The sequence below is a fragment of the Oncorhynchus nerka genome, linkage group LG6 (assembly GCF_034236695.1).
Source record: "Oncorhynchus nerka isolate Pitt River linkage group LG6, Oner_Uvic_2.0, whole genome shotgun sequence".
Classification (NCBI taxonomy): domain Eukaryota; kingdom Metazoa; phylum Chordata; class Actinopteri; order Salmoniformes; family Salmonidae; genus Oncorhynchus; species Oncorhynchus nerka.
This window is the reverse complement of record NC_088401.1, coordinates 54,897,163-54,919,334: the sequence shown is the minus strand read 5'-3', so window position 1 is coordinate 54,919,334 and position 22,172 is coordinate 54,897,163. Positions and strand designations below refer to the sequence as shown.

General features: G+C 41.0%; 2 protein-coding genes across 6 annotated transcripts; both read left to right on the top strand.

Moving 5' to 3' along the window:
- Positions 1-6,329: 6,329 nt before the first annotated feature.
- On the top strand, positions 6,330-10,139 carry LOC115130675 (ras-related protein Rap-2c). 2 transcript variants are annotated; one of them, XR_003863823.2, is made up of 4 exons: positions 6,330-7,528; positions 7,896-8,214; positions 8,701-8,777; positions 8,976-10,139. XR_003863823.2 is itself a non-coding variant. In XM_029662037.2 (3 exons), the coding sequence occupies exons 1-2, from the start codon at positions 7,256-7,258 to the stop codon at positions 8,172-8,174; spliced, it is 552 nt and encodes a 183-aa protein (XP_029517897.1). In that variant the 5' UTR covers positions 6,332-7,255; the 3' UTR covers positions 8,175-8,214; positions 8,976-10,139. The 2 variants fall into 2 exon arrangements, 1 of the variants encoding a protein (XP_029517897.1); XM_029662037.2 differs by lacking the exon at positions 8,701-8,777 and having other exon boundaries at positions 6,332-7,528.
- A 1,770-nt stretch (positions 10,140-11,909) lies between these two features.
- On the top strand, positions 11,910-16,838 carry lg6hxorf65 (linkage group 6 CXorf65 homolog). Of its 4 annotated transcripts, none has more exons than XM_065019688.1 (8): positions 11,910-12,061; positions 12,248-12,303; positions 13,632-14,046; positions 15,099-15,364; positions 15,950-16,072; positions 16,204-16,272; positions 16,410-16,522; positions 16,676-16,838. In XM_065019688.1, the coding sequence occupies exons 4-8, from the start codon at positions 15,145-15,147 to the stop codon at positions 16,763-16,765; spliced, it is 615 nt and encodes a 204-aa protein (XP_064875760.1). In that variant the 5' UTR covers positions 11,910-12,061; positions 12,248-12,303; positions 13,632-14,046; positions 15,099-15,144; the 3' UTR covers positions 16,766-16,838. The 4 variants fall into 4 exon arrangements, with proteins under 4 accessions (XP_064875760.1, XP_064875761.1, XP_064875762.1 ...); XM_065019689.1 differs by lacking the exon at positions 11,910-12,061 and having other exon boundaries at positions 12,090-12,303; positions 13,632-13,806; positions 13,914-14,046; XM_065019691.1 differs by lacking the exon at positions 11,910-12,061 and having other exon boundaries at positions 12,092-12,303; positions 15,099-15,169; positions 15,278-15,364.
- The last annotated feature ends 5,334 nt before the right edge of the window (positions 16,839-22,172 follow it).

Genomic DNA, 22,172 nt, shown 5'->3' with positions numbered 1-22,172 from the left:
TCTGATGAAACAAAAATAGAACTGTTTGGCCATAATGCCCATTGTTATGTTTTGAGGAAAAAGAGTGAGGCTTGCAAGCCGAAGAACACCATCCCAACCGTGAAGCACAGCATCATGTTGTGGGGGTGCTTTGCTGCAGGAGGGACTGGTGCACTTCACAAAATAGATGGCGTCATGAGGGAGGAAAATTATGTGGATATACTGAAGCAACAACTCATTACATCAGTCATGAAGTTAAAGCTTGGTTGCAAATGGGTCTTCCAAATAGACAATGACCCCAAGCATTCTTCCAAAGTTGTGGCAAAATGGCTTAAGAACAATAAAGTCAAGGTATCAGAGTGGCCATAACAAAGCCCTGACCTCAATCCCATGGGAAATTTGTGGGCAGAACTGAAAAAATGTGTGCGAGCAAGGAGGCCTACAAACCTGACTCAGTTACACCAGCTCTGTCAGGAGGAATGGGCCAAAATTCACCCAACTTATTGTGGGAAGCTTGTGGAAGGCAATGCTACCAAATACTTATTGAGTGTATGTAAACTTCTGACCCACTGGGAATGTGATGAAAGAAATAAAAGCTGAAATAAATCCTTCTCTCTACTATTATTCTGACATTTCACATTCTTAAAATAAAGTGGTGATCCTAACTGACCTAAAACAGGGAATTTTTACTAGGATTAAATGTCAGGAATTGTGAAAAACTGAGTTTAAATGTATTTGGCTAAGGTGTATGTAAATTTCCGACTTCAACTGCAGTATGTTTCCACACTCAGTGATATCACCATTCCTCCAGTATTCAGTATAGACCAGCATAAGTGACACTCTGTGCACTGGAGGCGCTCCTATCAAATTACACTTCACAGGGTAAAACTTTGAGCGACAAATGCATTAACGGTAATCTGTAATTGAAAAGGAATATGAGAAGCGGATTTGACTGCACACATTGGTGCGGCAAAATTCTTTTAGAACCCAGACCCCGTGTACGAGAACCTATTCTAATCCAACTCTGGCGAACCCCATTCCCGAACCTACCATTGTCATTCTAATCCAACTCTGGCGAACCCCATTCCCGAACCTACCATTGTCATTCTAATCCAACTCTGGCGAACCCCATTCCCGAACCTACCATTGTCACATCCCAAGTATTATCTCCATACCACGGCAGGTAGCCTAGTGGTTAGAGCATTTGGCCAGTAACTGAAAGGTTGCTAGATGAAATCCCCGAGCTGACAAGGTAGAAATCTGTCATTCTGCCCCTGAACAAGGCAGTTAACCCACTGTTCCTAGGCTGTCATTGTAAATAAGATTTTTTCTTAACTGATTTGCCTAGTTAAATAAAGGTGAAATAAAAAATAAATAAAAAATTGTCACATGAGATCCCTTCACTTGATGAGGTCCCAGTAAGACAAAGCTATAGGCGCCCCCCTCTCAAAATGTTAAACAACTAGGTTATCCGGGAGAGTAGTAAGCCCTATGCCTCGTCAATCATCATAGTGAAAAAGAAAAACATTTATCTGCACCTGAACTCGAAAACTAGGAAGAATGCATACTGCTTACCCCACATCGAGGAATTCCTTGATGCCCTCACAGGTGCACAATGTTTTTCCACCATAGACTTAGCTATTCGTTATCACCAAGTCCCTATGGCAAAAAAAGTACAAGGCAAAGACCGTATTCTGAACCCCATTTGGGCTCTTTCAGTTCAATCGTATGCCATTTGGGCTATGTTATGACCCAGGAATGTTTCAGCGCCTAATGGAGCGCATCTTTGGCAATCAGAGCCTACAGTCTGTCCTCCTGTACTTGAATGATGTACAGTGATATGAAAAAGTAGTTGCCCCCTTTCTAATTTTTTCCACTTTTGCATATTTTTGATAATGAATGTTATCAGATCTTCAACCAAAACCAAATATTAGATAAAGGGAACTTGAGTGAATAGATAACACAAAAATGACATATTTAATTTATTTCATAAACAAAGTTATGCAACACCCAATGCCCCTGTGTGAAAAAGTAACTGCCCCCTTACACTCAAAAACTGGTTGTGTCACTGTTCGCTACAATGACTCCAAACAAACACTTCCTCTAGTTGTTGATTTAACTCAGCGACATTTGTGGGTTTTCAAGCATGAACTGCTCGTTTCAAGTCCTGCCACAACATATACAGTGGGGCAAAAAAGTATTTAGTCAGCCACCAATTGTGCAAGTTCTCCCACTTAAAAAGATGAGAGAGGCCTGTAATTGTCATCAAAAAAAATCCAGAAAATCACATTGTTTTCACCAAGTTGTTTAGTTTGTCTGGGAGCAAGACATCGTGGTCCGCGACGGAGCTGGTTTTCCTTTTGTAGTCCGTGATTGACTGTAGACCCTGCCACATACCTCTCATGTCTGAGCCGTTGAACTGCGACTCTACTTTGTCTCTATATGAAAATGGTGTCACATATGAGACAAGCCCCTGACATTCTCACCTAACAACATCCAGCTGGAGGAAGGCTGTCACTCACTTGTGTAAAAATGGGTGTGTCCTCGCCAGTTGATTAATACACAAATGTGCGTGTGCACACACACAAATTCACACACACATTCTGCTACACTCGCAATAACACCGGCTAACAATGTACACACATGTACACAGAAACACCAAGGATGGGGGGACCGTCAGAGACATAATACAGAGAGAGAGAGAGAGAGAGAGAGAGAGAGAGAGAGAGAGAGAGAGAGAGAGAGAGAGAGAGATATTCAGGTTGGTTCTCCCCTAATATGCTTACTGTTGCCCTACTCACTATGGCCCTGTATCAAGACACACATGCACGTGCAAGCACACACGAACACACACACACCGAGAAATGAAAAGAGAGAGAAAGGGAAGTGAAGTGAAGGAAAGGAAAGAAGGAGTGAAAGGGTGATGGAGTGGAGAGGGCCAGAGGCTGAGGAGGATATCTCCCACAGTACACAGCTTAGGGTCTCTGTGGTTAATGGCTCCTGCGGGAGAGAGAGGGAATGAGGGAGCAAGGGGGAGAAAGAGGGGTGAGAACATAGAGAGAGAAACACATTAATGGTATGTTGCTCTTATCAAATACACAGCAATAATAAAGTCTACCTCAGAAGCAGCTCTCCCCCAACTTACCTCTGGGGAATTACAGTGTGTGTGCGTATGTGTGGATTTTATCAAGGAGTAAAATATTTGTTTAGGAACTGTTACTGCATTGCTGCTAACTGTATGTACGTGTAGGCCACTCAGCAAACTCAGCCGGTCATACCCATACCCCAGAGACAGAGGGGAAGAGAGAGAGAGAGAGAGGGGGGGAGGGGGGGGGTAGAGAGAGAGAGGGGAGAGAAAGAGGGAGAGAGTATAAGAGACTCTGTGAGAGAACCTTCCTTGCCTTCTTAAATACACCTGCAGTGCAGACTTACTGACTATGCAAGCTCAGTCAGAGATGGAAAAACACAACATTTCACTAAGCAAAGTAGATCGTGTGTGTGTGTGTGTGTGTGTGTGTGTGCGTGTGCGTGTGACCCAGCTGCTGTGTCAAGCTGCCCCTGCACTCCCCATGGAAATCTGAGGAGAGACATAGTTCAATTCCATCCATTTCATTTCAAGTCTATTCAGAGAAATTAGGCAACTGAAATTCAATTAGTGAAGTAAATGTTTTTCAAAGAAAATGTACTGTATTTCTATTCGTTCCCTAAAGCAATAATATATACGTTTTAAATTAAAATGTCACTGTTAAAACGAGAAACCACGCAGACTATATTGAATGAGCTGCATGTCCTTTTTACTCCTTACTTGCCACTACTCATCAGTCTCTCCATTTATCCTATCATAGGCAGGTCTCACCATCTAGTGGTGAAACTGAACAGTAACGCAGTACACGAAGGTGTTATAATTGCAAAAGAATACAATGCCAAAACAAGTCAATGGCGAATGGTAAGTAATCCTAATAAAACACTGCTTTAGCAATATGTCTGAAACTCAAAACAAATGGCAGTACAGAGTAGAAAACACTATTTAGCCAAAAATGTTATTAACGGCTACCAGCGCATTGCCTACCGGCATGCCTAAGAGCCTGTTTAAGCTTGATCCTAAAATGTTGTTGGAGGTTCCGTATGGAGGGTGTGACCCATTTGCGAAGCCTCCTGAGCACTGGCGGTTTTAGCATGGAAATCTTGGTGGGCAAAAAAAATAAAGGTTGAATGCATGCCAGCAAAGCCAGTATACAACACAACACTATACAATACATTAATTGCACTATAACGGTGACAAATGGTACCCACAAACTGTTGGGGCCTACATCAAGCTATCCCAACAGCAGTCCCAACATTTTACCACTTCTACACCTGGTTATCAGTAGAGCCTTGTCTGGCAGCGAAACTGTTCATTCAGCCTCATTTAATGCCTTTAAAAAAACATAGCTGATATGGCTGAATTGCTTGACAATTGAGATGTACAAACTATGGCATAAGGGATTAGAGGCTATCCGTAATTTCGATTAAGACATTAATGAGTGAGCTACTATTTGTTTAGCACTTTTGAAATGTACAGTGACAGAATTCAGAACATGGGCCGTAGTTACAGTGTTCTCCCTGTACAGCAAGTCAGACCGTAGGATAAATAAAAAGGGCATATAAGCAGACGATGAAAGCCCTTACAATATTCAATGATTACATTTCTCTAAAACAGGTTATAGGCTACATGTGCACCACCAAGTCAGAACAGTAGGTAAATAGAACAAATGATTAGGGTAAGGCACATGTGCTACTAACAGCTACATACACTTAGTATTATTTTCTTAGTTACAGTATACATATCTCCCATATCTCCCTGGCATATAATATAATTTATGCAGCAGCATACAAGACATTTTTGGACTCACCTTGTTGTGCTGTGCTCACTTGAACAGGAAGGTGGTAATGTTGCTGTGTAATGTTGCTGTGTAATGTTAATGTCCAATGGCCGATGAGCACCGATATGTTTTATCTATCATTTCTCTTCATTATTTCTCTTCATGTGACAAGGATTAAAAAGGATTTGCCAGTAGATTGACGACTTGATTCATGATGATGGCTGCTAGCTAAGATTTTGGAAGTATGATGTTGACATGATCAGTCCAATCAAAGCTAATGTACATATAACGTAATTTGACGTCATTTTACCTGTGGCCAATGACCTTGGGCCTTCATGGATGGGCATTTCTAATGTAACTCTATGGCAGCATCCAAAGGGTTAGAATTTTCTAGGTCTACCCTTAGACTTGGCGGTGACGTAGTGTCCCCATGAGTGACAGAACACTGAGCAAATCACAGCACAACGCTCCGTATTTTCTGCTGGCTTGCCCCACCAACACATAAAGCACTGAGCTAGGCTGAAACACCTTCCTTTTGGAGCTGTCTTATTCAAGAAAACAAAAAAAATACAATTTTCGAGACCATTATTAACTCAATGTTTGTTTGTTTTTTACATTGTTTGCAAACTAATATGTGACACATATTAATGCCAAAATAACATTTAACTTTCTCTGTAACTTTCTCACTCGTCACTATTCATGATTCATTCATGATTTTTCTAAATCATGGCATTATATGGATTGATTTTGAAATTTTCAGAAGCATCTTGTCTACTCACTTAGAAATAGAATTACTCCAGTCATCATTCACCATTCAGTTCCTATTGGACAAAATATAACCCAAAATACATCCAAAACAAACTGCAAATACATCCAATGAGTTTTTAAAAGTCACATGCTTGATGTAGTCATTGTGTGCTTGGAACATGGGACCAAATACTACATTTTTGACTACTTCAGTACCCTATAACTATAAATGAAATTTGTCCAAATACGTATTACATCTTCAAATGGGGGGACTATCTCTATGAAGTGCTTTAATTTATAAATGGTAAATCAGATATATATGAACAAAAATTATCCACAAGAATATGAGGTCCAAAAAAGCTGGGGGAAAAACACAAATTCACATCAGTGCTTTTGTTTGGAATCTCCTATTTATCTTGCTATGGAAAAGCTGAAGCACACTTAAAACACACACAAAAATAGGACAAATCAGACAAATGATTTCTTGCCTATAACAATCTATAACATAGTTTCTGTAAATAGCTCACTTAATGTTCACACTTCGATTATCAGCCATTATAAAGATGAATGTATTCATTTAATTACCATCCTCAGCTTGCAGCCAACTGAATCCTGTAAATTCCATTCTATGCAGCATATTTCTATGTGCAACGTTCTATACGTTGCGCCCAACTGTCCCGCCTGAAGTTATATTTGAACCAATGGGAATGACAATAAATATTCAAGGTGACCAATTACATTGCAGATTTTTCACGATGGTCCTTCCTTGACATATGGCCTGCATTTTGGACAACCATGTAGCGATTCAATGTCCCTGCTGAGGACTTAAATATATTAGTATTTGCACCAGCAAATTTGGTGCTCGTCATTTGATTAGATTTGTGAAAGAAAATAAGAGCTGGTTACTTACTAGGTTCCACAGGACATTGCAGCCCAGTGGTGGTCACGAGGATGAGACAATACGGATACTAGGGAGAGGCCGTGAGGACGAAATTAAGGAAGGGAGTGGGAGGTCTTTCCCTGTCTCGTACTAAACAGCAACCAAGCAGTGTATTGTGGACAGCATTGGAACTCCAACCCGAGGTTCCTAAACGCTATCTGGCTGCTGAAGTGCAGCTTGCTCGTGATAAGGCCAGGGACCAGCCGTGGTGGAAGTGGCAGACGCTGGCATTGGGCTTTTGCGACACCGGTATGCTTTATGATGTGGTGTGAGCGAGCCACATTCACATGTTTTCCAAAAATGGAGACAATACAAGTCATTATAATATTGTGCATCTTAACTAGCTAGCCACCAACTCCGGTAATGCACCGTTTTGGGGCAGATTACTGATAGAAGCAACAGCCCACATTCATGTCAAGGTAACGTAGTTATGTTTACTGTCTGAAAGATTTGTCATAAGAAGGCTCCTTATCGAGAGCGAGCGTGGAGGGGCGTTGTGGATTTAGCCAACTTTGCTAGTTAGCTCAGTGCAACACTTCTGCTTTTAACTAGATTTTTAAATTGTTTTAACTAAACGCATACATGTTAACATTTTAACTGGGAGGTTGATTTGTGCGGGTTTACAGAGTTGTGTTGTCAAGGTTTACTTGATTAATGTTGTCACGGGCTATAGCAATCCAGCTAGCTAACGTTAGCTAAGTAACCCGGGTCAAACCCGTGCACCCTAATGAAGGAGTACAAAGTGGTTGTGCTGGGAAGCGGCGGCGTCGGCAAGTCCGCGCTGACTGTCCAGTTTGTCACGGGCACATTCATCGAGAAATATGACCCTACAATTGAGGACTTCTATCGGAAAGAGATCGAAGTGGACTCGTCACCTTCGGTGCTGGAGATCCTTGACACGGCAGGGACAGAACAGTTCGCCTCCATGAGGGACCTGTACATCAAGAACGGCCAAGGTTTCATACTTGTCTACAGTCTCGTCAATCAACAGTCATTTCAGGTAAAGGGCCTTTATCTGGTGTTACCTGCCAACATGTCAAGGAGCCTGCAACCTCTTGATAGAGTTGTAGCCATGTTTTAAATGGTCCTACTGAGCAATGCCTATTGTATTCATATCATTCTGAGTGCATCATTCCTAAAAACCATTGTTGACAGCCTAATCTCTACAATATAAATCCATAAACCTCTCTTCTACCTCATTTCCATAAGTCTGTCCTCTACACACTGAAAGTTTAAGATCAACAGGTTAGAAGAGTGGCCAAAGGGCTGCTACTTAACCCATTGATATACATTGAAGAGCAAGGCAGCAATAACTGTTGCGCAAACATTTCCCCACAGTTCCTGAGAATCCCCCCTTTGCTCCCCAGGACATCAGACCGATGCGAGACCAGATCGTGCGGGTGAAGCGCTTTGAGAAGGTGCCACTGATCCTGGTGGGGAACAAGGTGGACCTGGAGTCTGAGAGAGAAGTGGCAGGTGCTGATGGTCGGGCCCTGGCCCAGGAGTGGGGCTGCCCCTTCATCGAGACCTCAGCCAAGAGCAAGACCATGGTGGACGAGCTGTTTGCTGAGATCGTCCGTCAGATGAACTATGCCACGCTGCCAGAGAAACAGGAGCAGTGCTGCACGGCCTGTGTGGTGCAGTGAGGAAGTAGGGGACACTGTCCCCTCTACACCTCTCCCCCAGGTAAGAGACTGAAGCACTACACTTTACCCTCCACACACACATAGTAGGACAAAGAAGTGTTAATGCACAATAGGCTTGTCACTGACAACGGGCAAGAATTCACAGGTTGTGAGAAGATGTATGGTCATGGGTAGCAGAAGTGTAGAGTTCATAATGCGTGTACAGAAAATGTACTTGCGGGGGAAGGGAGATGAGAGGATCAGGGGTGGAACAAAATTACACCTGTTAGATAAAGCAGACAGGGAAGGGGGTTTGCTTCTCAGATTGTTAAAACCATTGGTTTAGCCTGTTATCATTAGATCAGATGAAGAATGTGGCGTGAAGAACCCAACTGTCTGAGCAGTGAGCACAAGGGCAGAAAAGAAGAGTACGAGAAGAGGCTGGCAGTGTAAAGGCAGAGGGACTAGACTTATGAGCCACAGAGAGGGTAGATCCCAGACAAAGGAAAACGCAGCATCCTGAATATAAATTGATGTTTCAAAACAGGAAGCAGATTTTCTGCACTGTGTGAGAACTACCCCCTGCCTTCCCCACACAAACTGCAGACACACATACACATTGAGGTATTGGTCGTTTTTAACTGGGTTTCACAGTTTACATATTGATGAAATGCTAATTTCCTTAACTGTGTAAAGGTCTTAATTACACAAATATGAATATCTTCATACTGTCTCAACACCTAGTGGTGTCTTCAGTCTTTCCTTTACTCTGTCAGTAAGTAAAATAGTACTTTTTTGTTCTCCATCATCATTATTTGGCAGGATCTCTCCCAACTGGTTCCTGCTTTGATAACCCAGGAACCACTTCAAGCTCGATCACACCTTTTGACCTCTCCAGCTGGCAGTGTTACCTACAGTACCAGAGAGCAGATTCTTGTCTGTCCATAATCCAATTCAAGGGAGTCTTGAGCCTGCCCAACCTTTGATATCTTGACTGTGGAACACATTCACCTGCAGACTCACTGGCCTTCATGGTGACCCGGCCCAGGGAAGACCCACTTTTCAATGTGTAGAGGATAACCTTTATGGGAATGAGGATGAAGGATTGTCTATGGATTTCTATTTTCTCATTTGGGGTTGGGGAGTGCTGGGGCAATGAGCAGCGATCTGTTCAGGACCACAGCAAAGCTTTTTGAAGCTGCTCCGTCATTAGTTCCCCTGGTTTTACTTTTTACTTGTATCGATTTATTAAATCTGGTATCTAATTTTAAAGTAATAACGGACATGCAGGTTGAGGACTCTGGTCAGAATTTAATCAAACCGTGGTAAATGTATGATTGCTGTGGTTTATAGGGCCTAAAACCAACTGTATGGTGGTTATAAAGCAGACCACCCTTCAACTTTCTATTTTTCGATGGGCATGGTCGAGCCAGGTCTCCAAGCATGAGACGTTCACGTTGAGCACTATGCATGTTTGTTTTCTGGTTACCGGTTACCTGTGGTTTGCTTTAAAGACAGGAGATACAGTTTCCTCTTAGTCATGCAAATGACTAATATGTTACATGGTTTGATCAAATTCTGACCCTAAACCATCTAACTTGCCCTGAACCACATGTTAAACACGATGTACTGAGGGCAGTGTCTGCAGGTTTTTATGCCACTCTTGTACTTTATTGATGAATTAAGGTCAATGATTATTAAGGAACTCCACTCAACTGGTTGCCTTGGTCTTAATTGAAAGGAAAAACCTGCACACACTAGGCCCTCCATGGAATGAGTTTGACACCCCTGCCCTAAATGATCTAACTTACATTGTTACTTTTGTTTTTGCTTTTCTCATAACCTATTTATTAAAATATCTAATTGCTTTGTTAGCCAATTATCAACTTTTTTTTATATACTTGCTTTTGGGTTTGCTTTTGTGACTTTACAGTGTGTTGTTTTTGAAGATGAGAATTAACAGAGCCTTAAATGATTTCAGTCTTACATTGGTTTCTGTGTGGTTATTGTCTTTCTTCCAACTTTTCAATGTAATTACTGCCATCATGTAGTACAAATCTGATACCAAGATTGAAGAACACTGGCCAGATGGTATCCTAAGAAGCAAGCTAGATCTACTCAGGGTTTTCTAAAGCTAACCAGCTTCAGTAAGCCTCACATTCCAGCTTCATCTGTACTAAGACAGTGGATATAACTAGCAGGCTCGTAACTGCATGTCGCACGTGGTTAGTCGAACGCCAAACTCTTCATTGAGATTGCTGAAACCTCAATGGATTGGGAAGTCTGACACATTTTCATTTGTGCTGAAATCAAAATTAAGGCAACGTTATCTTGCAAATTCAGCAAGCATATATGGAGATGACGCAATCTTTGCGTCTTCTCTTAGTTCTGAAGGATTTGTTGCCGTAGAAATTTACATGACCGGTTACCTCGCTGAAGAATACCTCTCTGATCAAGTGGTCACACGTTTGGTGTCCTGAATCACTATTGGTAAGGATGTGCGCTTACATTTCTTGTTTAGACTGTTACATTATTACAGATGATGTGATATACTATACCACTCAAAAGGTTGGATACCTACTCATTCAAGGGTTATTTTTTATTTCCTATATTGTAGAATAATAGTGAAGACATCAACTGTGGAATCATGTAGTAACCAAAAAAGTGTTAAACAAATAAAAAAAAAGATTTGAGATTCTTCAACGTAGCCACCCTTTGCCTTGACAGCTTTGCACACGCTTGGCATTCTCTCAACCAGCTTCACCTGGAATGCTTTTCCAACAATTATTCTACAATGTTTAAAATAGTAAAAATAAAAACCCCTTGAATGAGTAGGTGTGTCCAAACTTTTGACTGGTACTGTTTTTGGGGTTTCAACTGGTACAAGGCTACCTTCAGAAGAGTCTTGTGAGGCTGGTGAGTGTCTTAGCGTAAGTAAGCCGAACTGTTCGGGCGGTGCAGACAATTTCTTGAGAAGACTGAATTTTAGGATGTCTCGTCTGAAAAACACTGCTTAAACAGACTAATTTTAATTGGGACTTCTGTATTATGCTAATTTAATTTTGACGGGGGCGTGGACATCGACTCTAGGGGGATATTTACCATCCCTCCACATTGTAAATATGGCATTGGAATATGGCACTGGAACTGACCTTTATATAGTATTGTAATGAAACAGGCAGGGAGCAGGCCTCGAACCCTCGACATTCTAGCCCGAAGTCCAGCGCGCCATCGGTGTGTCCCAAGAGCATGCTGAAGCATCAGAGTTGATATCCGTGCTTATAAACCCAGGGTCGTTACAGTATGTTATGCTTACTTACAGAACTTTCTCATGTTCTTATTTGTATTGTGTTTTTTGTTCTACATTGTTATTTTTAGTATTACTTTGCTATTGGATTACTACATCGTTTGGTTTAGAGCTTTCAAGAAAGCCATTTCACTGTACTTGTGCACGTGACATTAAAATGTGAAACTTGGTTTAATATTCAGATTAAACCACTCAAGTGGCCTTAAGGTTGGGCCATTTTGGCTGAGACGAGGCTACTTACTTTTACTTTGCTCAATATTCGTTTAGAATATGGTGTAGGACAGTTAAGATTTTCTATCATGTAGAAAGAATAGTGGCAGCTCTCTAATATACTGTATTTCTGTCTACAACGTTATGTGTGTTAAACACAGTAAGGCCAAGTACTGTCACACAATCAGCCACGAGGGGGCAGCATTATCTTATTTGAAAGTAGATGTTCATCATTGTAGATTCTTCAGCATTTCAGGTGTCTTAACAGATTTAAGTATTTTCACATCACTAGCGTAGTTTTCTAAATTGTCAGAGGGATACTACCACTGTTTCTACAGTATTTCAATAATACCACACTTCTTATTCGGCGGAGAAAATGTCGAGGCTGCAGGTAAATCTCTAAATCTCCTTTAGGTGGCAGAGTGATGTATTATTGTGAGTAAATAAAAAAATGCGAACGTGACGTCAAGCTACTGACAGATGTAAACAAACAATCGATATATTTTGGTACAAGTACTGTAACATTTGATAACATTAGTTACATGCGTAACCATGAAGAGGGTATTTGTTACTGTAGGAACAACGAGCTTTGATGACCTATTTGAACGTGTTACTTCCCCTGAAGCTGTTCAAGTGAGTATGATCTGTGAAAATGGCTACATAAGCTAGCCCGTTCAAATAGACGGTAAATGTTATTTAAGCAATAAGGCTCGAGGTGGCAATCACGACGCAACGTGGAGTGCCAGGATACAGCCCATAACCGTGGTATATTGGCCATATATCACAAACCCCTGAGGTGCTATATGGTTTGATATACTACGGCCAAGTACCCAATTGTCATAAATGAGTAAAAGTAAAGATACCTTTATAGAAAATGTGCTAAATATACTTAAATATCAAAAGTAAATGTAATTGCAAAAATATACTTAAGTTGTAAAAGTAGAAATAATTTCAAATTGCTTATATTAAGCAAACCAGATGGCATCATTTTTTATTTTTTATTTTTACAAATAGCCAGGGGCACACTTTCAGCACTCAGACATCATTTACAAATGAAGCATTTGTGTTTAGTAAGTTCGACCATATCAGAGGTAGTAGGGATGACCAGGGATGGATGTTCTCTTGATAATTGCATGAATTTGACCATTTTCCTGTCCTGCTAAGCATTCAAAATGTAATAAGTCATTTTGGGTGTCAGGGAAAATGTTTGTAGAAAAAAGTACATTATTTTCTTTAGGAATGTAGTGAAGTAAAAGTTGTCAAAAATATAAATAGTCAAGTAAAGTACAGATACCCTAAACAACTACTTAATTAGTGCTTTAAAGTATTTTAACTTAAATACTTTACACCACTGGCTCTAATGCTCTGACTCAACACAAATACACTCTACTTGCACACGATACAGTTTAGGAAACAATTGTAATTTAACTTTAATATAAGCGAGAAATACTTGTTCAAATACAAAAGATACTTACTGTAAGCAGTTTAGGAAAGTTGCACCCAGTTGTATTTTGAGAAACACAGGAAATGTGGGATGGAATGGTCCAGTGGAAATGCGAGTGCAACGTAAGAGGATGTGGCTTAGCCAAGGCGCTGTGTGAAAACCGCCGGATGCAAGCAAGTGTATCTTTTGTATTTTGTAAAATTATTTCACGCTTATATGAAAGTTAAGCTCCAAAGGTTTGCAAAACTGTATCGCAAATTAGGAGTATTTCGGTTTAGACAGAGCTTTGGGATTAAACATAGCATCGGGTTTGTAGTTCACTTGGGAGCCAGCTGTGATCAGTAACATCCGCTGAGAACCCAAGGGAGGGCCGGTTGTAAACTAGGTATACCCAACTTGGGTTCATGAGCTCTAGCTAGCCAGCTGGCCTCAAAAACTAGACAAGGATAAGTTGTGTAGATGTGCCATACCCTTTCATTGTTCTATTTATAGTGACGTTTCCTTATCTTTCTTGAAGGTGTTGAAAGCCCGCGGCTATCAACATTTGGTCCTGCAGGTTGGACGAAGCTCCATCTTCCCAGATTCAGACAGCTGTCACAAGCTCACGTTTAGAGGCCTTTAAATTCAAGGATTCCACCGCTGAAGATGTCAAATGTGCCGACCTGGATATCAGCCATGCTGTTGTGTACAATGTCCGAAGAAATAAAAAAGCTAAACTACCAAGCCATTTTGCTGGTCTTTTAATGTTGATAATTTATGATAATTTATAATAATGAAATGCCTCTTCTTGTATTCTCAGGGGAAGGTAGTTGTCTGGAGACCGTTGGTGCAGGCAAGCCACTATTAGTGGTGTTCAATGACAAACTTATGGACATTCACCAGCTAGAGCTGGCCAGACAGCTACACCAAGACCTACTGTACTTCACTGCCAGGTCAGTGTAAATCCTCATGTACAACTTAATCATGAAGACTCACACTTTGTCAATCTAACATATTGTACATTTCTGCTAATGAAGTCCCAGAGTTGTCAAACTGATTGAAATTCATTGGGTCAACTTATAAATCTAATTTTGTCTCAAATTTCACAACAATCTCACTGAGACCTTGAGGACGATGGACCTTTCGGTTCTCTCACCCTTCTTACCTAGACAACCAAATCATTTAGCCAATTTCCTGGACAAGGCCCTTGGTGTTCAATGATTCCAGCGCAGGGAAATATCTGAGGTCGACTCTGTGTTCTTTTATGGTCTCTGGAGATGTTTGCACTCTGAAACTCTCCTCATCTTTGAGATGAACTGGCGGTGGGGTTGGACAGAGGGAAGCCTGGGCCCCATGTGCCCGGCTTCTAGGTTCTCCTATCAGCATGCAGAGCAAACGCCAGAATGCGACGTCAGTCTATGCAAGACTTTAAGATTAAGAGTTTGTTGAAAGGTCTGGCCATGTTCTATTTCATCTAGTTGAAGACAGGCTGATTAGGCATTAGATGCTGACTTTTTAATGGTGGAAGGGGTATGTTTTCAACTTGAAATTATAGGAAAGACACTCTCGGATGTAGATACAGGGTATTGTAACTCTAATTTCTATGATTTGTTATGAACAGAACAACTTAAAAATATGTATAATTTGATGTGCTGTTTGGTGTGCTGTTCATATATGCTGTTGTCTCGATTATACTGTTGTTGTTGTCTGAAGTGTAATTAAGCTTCTGCTTCACTCCTCGTGACACTGGTCAGCACACTGTAATAAGGCTGGCATAGACAGCAGTGGGGTTGCACTCTGACATGAAAACAAACACCACATCCTGTTCAGATGGAGATTAGCACAGATGGAGAAAGCAGCCTCCAAAATTATAGGATCAAAGTTGTGAAGCCAACAAGAGAAGAGAGCACTCCTGTGAAATCACAATTCATATTATGACTTCATAACCATGTTTCCAATGATTCCAATCCATGGAATGTTTCTCAAAAAGCTTTCGTGACTTTAGGCTTCTCATTATCGCAAGTGACTCCGGTTCCTCAGCTTCCTGAGTGATGTTCATCTGTATTAAACATGGAGGTAAGGCCAAAGTTATAAAATGCATTCCGCTAGTGTCACATTTGATGTTTGCAGTGTTAGAAACTGTATTTCACACCATTTCTTTATTCTCATCCTATCTCCTCACAGACAATGAGCAGTTCCTGGCCAACACCAACTGCCCCGTGGTTCTCCTGCTGCAGTACATGAGAGCTAAGATGGGCCTGCCGGACACAGGTGGGAGTTCGGGGGGGGGTGTCATCAGGAAGGGTGGGATGGGGGGCCTTAATGATGATGACAGCTTCCTGATTGAAATGCTGCTGTGCCGATCGTCTCTTACAGACTAGGGGGGTCTTGAGTCTATCCTAAATTTAGTTTCACTGCTGTAACTAAAGCAGGGAATGTGGATGGAGAGCGCTGATGTGAGAGTCAGGGATTTGGTTGGGGGGGGGCAGCGGCATGTGAGTGGGGGTTCACCGGCTGGTGTTAAATATTTCACACTGCTCAACTCGAAGGGTGTCTGCTTACACCTGCTGGGTCCTGCCACACTTACCACTGTGTTGCCGCTAAGCCCAGAACCAGCGCCATGCACTAATGAAGCTATCTATCATTACCACTCTCATTAGCACTGAGATTAATGGGGCTTGCTGATGAGTGGGTTTGTCTACCGCAAGACTATCAGTAGTAAATCCTGCACTCTGGCTCTGCCCCTCATCAGCCATCTTTATGTTATGCTACATATTCAACCAGTTTTGTCTCTTTCTCTACATACAGATAGATTTGTCTTAAATGTGTGTGTTTGTGTGTGTGCGCGTGTTTCAGAGCTGGTGGATCTGTGTGATGACCGTGGGGCTCTGAAGCTTCTCTTTCTGTCCCAGCAGCCTCAGGAGTGTGCCAGCCGACTACTTCCTCCCCGCTGCTCCCTCACATTCTGCATTGTTAATCGTGAGTTCTATACATAATAGAAGTAGAACTAATGGAGTGGACAAGGCCTCTATGAAACTATTCCTAGTTACCAAAAATATGTTTCTATACATGGCTCTTCTTTGTTTTGAAGTTTATGTTTATCTTATCAGGAAACCCAAAGGATGGTGCCTATATTTCCATCACCCCCTTAGTGGCCAACCCAGACCCTGCATTTCTGGGTAACAATAAACTCTGCTTGTTAATTATGTGTGTGCATTCAGATAAAGTATTTCATGTGTGTCTTCTGGAGGATTGATTTGTTTACCCATTGTCTTAGCGTGTGTACATACGTTGTTCCTGTTTGTATGTGTATCAGAGACTCTGCAGACTCAGACTGACAGCCTGGAGAGGGCTCGTCTCAGACAGCTCCGCTCTCAGGAGGACCGCAGAGCCACGGAGGCACCCTCTCAGACCCAACCCACACAAACCGTGAGTATGTGTGTGTGTGTGTGTGTGTGTGTGTGTGTGTGTGTGTGTGTGTGTGTGTGTGTGTGTGTGTGTGTGTGTGCGCGCGCACCCCACCAGTTATTTGGACAAATAGAAGTATTAGAAGATTGCCAACTTTTGTACTGTGTTCCACAGGCTAAGGGCCGGGGCCGTGCAGTACATATGGACACCCCTGATGATGAACCCTCCAATCGCCGAACTGGAGGCAGGAGGAGCAGGAACTGAAAGAACCTATCAATTTTACAATAATTGATGTGCATATACATTTTGAAATGTAATAAAGTGGACACTGAATCTATCTAAGTCTACGCCAGCCAATGGTCATTAGTGTTGAATAATACGGTAGATAAAAATAGAAATATGACAATAGATCTAAATAGAAATCTGTTATACAATTGCTATGCTCCCATGTCTAATACGCTTTATGTTCTGAAAGGAAGAGAGTTTTAACATGGTCCCTTGAAGTTAAGCGATAGATGATGTCACCTTCTGCTTCTGTGATTGGTGGGTATGAATACCTGTTCCTTACCAAGCTTTACCAGTTGGGATAATTGGATGGAAATGACTGAATTGGGATAAATATATTTAGAAAGGGTGCGAAATCGTGACTGAAGCTCTGACATCAGTGTTTATTTTCCAAGAGTAAGAGTTATGTTATGTGTCTTTTAATCTTGCTTTGCTCAACAGGTGTTGAGGTGTTGTTGCAATAATTATGTGTCTTGCAATATGTTCAACATGCACAATTTACTTTTGAAGGCTTTATCAGAATTTCATTTATCTTGAAATTAATTTCCCTTGACCAGTGAGGGATCTTAATTTAGGGGTGGTATGTTGGGGCTATCTGCCAGAGGGACTGAATGAGGGGTGTGACAGTGTGCCATTCTCTTTTCTGAAGGTTTATTTAGCCACCTCTGGTGGGTGGCCTGGCACTTTGAAACAGGAAGTTGTGGGTTAAATGCCAGCAGGTGGTTCCTCCCAGTGTTTGTGGTGTACCATCTTCTGAATTATGTACAAGGCCTGGGTCAGATGGTTTTAAAAACAGATAACTTCCCTTCCTAGAATCACTGGATTATTTTCTTAATGTATGTCTGTGAAAGGCCTAATAACGTTTGAGGAACAAAGGCCTTCGGGATTTTGTGATGAAGTTCCATTTGAAGTTTAGTTTTCATTTCATTCAACTGGTTTTTACCCAAACTGAAACAAGCACTGTACTTGTTTGGTCCTTTCCAAAGTGATTACCTCAAGAAAAGGAAGAAGGAGGCATGTTATAAGTATTTGAATAGGGCCACTGTCAGGCCATACAGCTGTGTCTTGCAGATGGCCTAACCACTTGCTAAATACTGTGAAAAAAATAGGGAAGAAAGAGAAACAGCTGAGCTGTTCTTGTAAAAGGTTACATTTGGGGCGGCAGGGTAGCCTAGTGGTTAGAGCATTGGATTAGTAACCGAAAGGTTGCAAGTTCAAATCCCCGAGCTGACAAGGTACAAAATCTGTCGTTCTGCCCCTGAACAGGCAGTTAACCCACTGTTCCTAGGCCGTCATTGAAAATAAGAATTTGTTCTTAACTGACTTGCCTAGTAAAATAAAGGTAAAATATAAATAAATTGAGAATCTAGACATCATTTAGAAAGTGGAATGCAACATAAAAAAATACATTTTCCATGCCATTATCTAACTCAGAATGCTTGCTGTGTGATTCTTCTCTTTGATTGAGAATTGATTTACCCAATCTCTAGAACATCTACACTGTATATAAAAGAACAAGCAGTATACACTGAGTGTAAAAAAAAACATATTGAGCACCCCCTTTTGCCCTCAGAAGAGCCTCAATTCATTACGGCATAGACTCTACAAGATGTTGAAAGTGTTCCACAGGGATGCTGGCCCATGTTGACTCCAATGCTTCCCACAGTTGTGTCAAGTTGGCTGGATGTCCTTTTGGTGGTGGACCATTCTTGATACACACTGGAACTGTTGACTGTGAAAAACCCAGCCTCTTTGCAGTTCTTGACACACTCAAACCAGTGCGCCTGGCACCTACTACCATACCCCATTCAAAGGCACTATATATTTTGTCTTGCTCATTCACCATCTGAATGGCACACATACACAATCCATATCTCAAGGCTTAAACATCCTTATTTAACCTGTCTCCTCCCCTTCATCTACACAGATTTGAAGTGGATTTAATAAGTGACATGGATTCACGTGGATTCACCTGGTCAGTCTGTCATGGAAGAGCAGGTGTTCTTAATGTTTTGTACACTCAGTGTATATGCTATTTCACTTTTTATCCAGCAAATATCCATTCAATATTTCCATTAGCCTACTTTCTTGCTATAGTAAATCAGAACATTGTGTATGAAATCATGATTTAGCATGCCATGTAATAGTTACATCACTTCATGAATTTATGAGATGAGATAATGGGGTTATTAACTATTCCAATAAGTTTTAAAAGTCTTTGCCCTTTGCTGCAAAACAGCTTGATCAGGTTCCTATCAGATTTGTTGAGACCACATGACAGCTTTATGCAGCCCTTTCACATCACAATCATTTAATATTTAGACTTGACCAATCATGGAATGTTCTAACGTTTAAAAAAATAAATGAAATTGCCCCTCCAGTTCAATTGTGGAAAGGTTGCGCTTTATTCTGATTATTTAGATTAGAGTTATCTGGTTCAGACTGGTCTTGCATGTCTGCCAAAATGGCTATCACATGATGTTTTTGTGGACATAACTGTGTGTTAATCTAGTATGTATTCAGGAGTTACATTCTAGCAGCTCAGTTTTTCTCCTCTCGAGTTTCTCCAACAATTACAACTGTTATATCTAGCACATTCAAAGGATATTCAAACTTTTGAAAGTAAAGTCATATAAAATATGTCATGGTATTTACATGTGCGAGGTGAAATAAATATTTCAGGCTGGTGCAATTTCAGTAACCAGCAGACCATAGCTCTAAGGGGTGTGCTGACAAGGCTGACTTGTCATTGCTCTGAGCTTGTTTTGTGTTTTTACCAGCTGTAGAATGAGAATGCTTGTACACCAGTCCCCTCTCCCAGTGGAACTGGGGCCACAATGACTGTAAGCTGTCATCATTAATGGGGGTGAATATTGGGTACTGTCTCCCTTGCCATTCACTGGCAGTTGATTGACTCCCTGAACAGATGACTCAGTCCATGGCAATAACTCCTGATATTATATAAGGCCCTAGACCTTAATCAACTCCTTGTTCTAGAAAAACAGGCGGACGCTGATGATATTGATATCGGTTCCCTTATGGGAGAATTAATATAGGCCTTAATGTGACAGCTAATGAACAAATTACAGTTAAATAGAGGTCCAGTGAAATGGGGTGGCCTCATCCTTCCAGAACATAAACCAAACAAAGGGCTAACTACAATTTCTAATGACTGTTGCAGTGACATACCTGGAAAATATTCAGACCTTGGATGTTTCCTTGGAAGTAAACGGTTGCCTTTCACACTCACACTCCCTGTAGGTCTCTCACCTCACCTCTCTACCTCAGCCTTGTTGATTATGACGTATTGCTCCTGAGGGAGGCCAAGAGTGTGAGAAGCTACTTTTGGCAATAAAAACAAACCACATATAAAATCTTTAGATGGAATTACATTTACCTAAATCAGAGTTTATTCATTTTATTCACAGGATACAGCAGGTGTAAAAGGTACAATAAAATACAACAATGACATACTTGCAATCTCTCCTTTCAACATTGCAGTAACAGAAAACAAAAACTCAATTGTAGTCTCTTTTTTTTGTCTCAAAGGCCCACCACATGTGTATGTCTGACAAATGGGTGTCTTTTGGGAACGAAAACATTGTAAATTTTAGCAGGACATGATTGAATGATGGCCAGATTACTGTTTTAGGACAAAAGCACTATTCATTCAAGACCTGTGTGTGGACTGAGTTAGTCCAAGCTGAAAGCAACAGGGGGGCAGAAGGTCAAGAAAATAATAATTAAATCAGAACGCAATAGTCATTAGTTGATATCACATGTTTGGGGAGAAAGCAACGATACTTGTTTATTTCCAGACACCAACAGCAGGGAACAATGGAATGGCTGTGATTTAACCTGGCATTTACAGATGGGGCTCTCCCACTTCTTGGCCAAGTTGAAGAGGCAGGGAAAAAGTGTTGTAAGTCAGTGTTAGCTCTGTGGCTCTGATGACATATGCCAGAATCTTGGTCCACTCTCTCTCAAATGTGTTTACTTGAACAGGAAATATATATCGATTTTTTTACACAACAACCACTTTATACTAGGCCTCACATTCAGTTAAATGGATTGAGGACCTTGCTGCTGTAGAATCTTGATCTAGTTTGACAAAGATTGGCTCTTTTTAAGGGACTGATATAATTTATTGTCCGACCAAATAGTATAATCCCAGTGGTGCTCTAAGATATTGGTTTTCTCCAGGTTGGAGAGCACGTTGGGCTCTGAGACAAACTTACTAAATACAGACAGGAAAGAGCACTCCTTGGCTTGAGTCCCGCCTGAGGCCCTGCTGACAGCGCTATGAAATGGTGAGATTTTATGTAATAATTTAATATAAGAAATAAATGTATTACCCTGTCTATTGTTTTCTCAGCCTGTTTTGTTTCTCCAGGCATTTCCTGGGGGTTTGAATTATGCTAGCCATTATGGAGTTCTGGGCAAGAGTGAACCATTTCATGTTTCAGCTTCTGTACATTGTATAATGTATGTTTCCTCAGATGAAGGCTATTCTACTGTCAGTTAGATGGTTTGTTATTTTTCTATATCGCAAATATATTAAATTGTGTAGGAGGATAAATAATGATCTTCCTGGCACATTTGTATTGAGTCAGTGTGTGTGAGGCAACTTCTACAGACAATGTTAGTCTATAAGATTTCCAGGCAAGCAAAAGGGGTTTGGTATGAGATTCCCCACAAGAGTAACATCGTTCCCTGGTCCTTTTCCCAAATAAAATACCACCAATGAACCTATTAGACGTTGAAGCATCAGAATCATCAGATCTGAGCATCAGAATCTTGTAGTTTTCAAGTTATCATATTGTCACAAGTGCAATCTCAGATGTGTTTCATTACTGTTTTTTAACCACTTTTGTGTTGCTCATTGTCTGTTTCTGTGACGTGGATTCTACGTGGAAAATAGTTTTGATTTGAAAAAAGTAAACTGTTGTTTTAAGGGTGATATTTCTACCACAGGATTATGTCAGCATGGTAACCAAATTTGAGACAAACCTTGTATAAAATATAAAAAATGTGTACCTTTGAAACAATGTCAGTTCTTTACAGTTATGTACGTCGGGTAAAAATAGTCTAGGCAGCACCTCCTACTGGAGAGTTGATTTATCTACAGCTACCCTTTGGTCTCCCATCAGGGTTTTAACCAAGCCCAGCTTTGATATTTGTCACTGACTATTGCCAATGTGCTATCGTGAGAATGATTGTTGAGAGCTCTCCACTTAAAAACCAAATATACACTGTTGCTATCAAAGTCATTGCAAAAGGGTAGGTTTAACAGAGCAAATTAAATGTGACCATACTTTTTATTTAACATATCATTAATGCTAGTCAGGCCAATATAGCATTTGCAACATAAAAATAGGCAATACTA

What these genes read in the sequence shown, in the direction of transcription:
- LOC115130675 (XM_029662037.2), top strand. Translation starts at nt 7,256, where the DNA reads ATGAAGGAGTACAAAGTGGTTGTGCTGGGAAGCGGCGGCGTCGGCAAG. An exon ending in TCAATCAACAGTCATTTCAG is followed by an intron (nt 7,529 to 7,895) that starts GTAAAGGGCCTT and finishes TTTGCTCCCCAG; the next exon opens with GACATCAGACCGATGCGAGA.
- lg6hxorf65 (XM_065019688.1), top strand. Translation starts at nt 15,145, where the DNA reads ATGTTCATCTGTATTAAACATGGAGGTAAGGCCAAAGTTATAAAATGC. An exon ending in GATGGGCCTGCCGGACACAG is followed by an intron (nt 15,365 to 15,949) that starts GTGGGAGTTCGG and finishes CGCGTGTTTCAG; the next exon opens with AGCTGGTGGATCTGTGTGAT. An exon ending in CACATTCTGCATTGTTAATC is followed by an intron (nt 16,073 to 16,203) that starts GTGAGTTCTATA and finishes TTATCTTATCAG; the next exon opens with GAAACCCAAAGGATGGTGCC.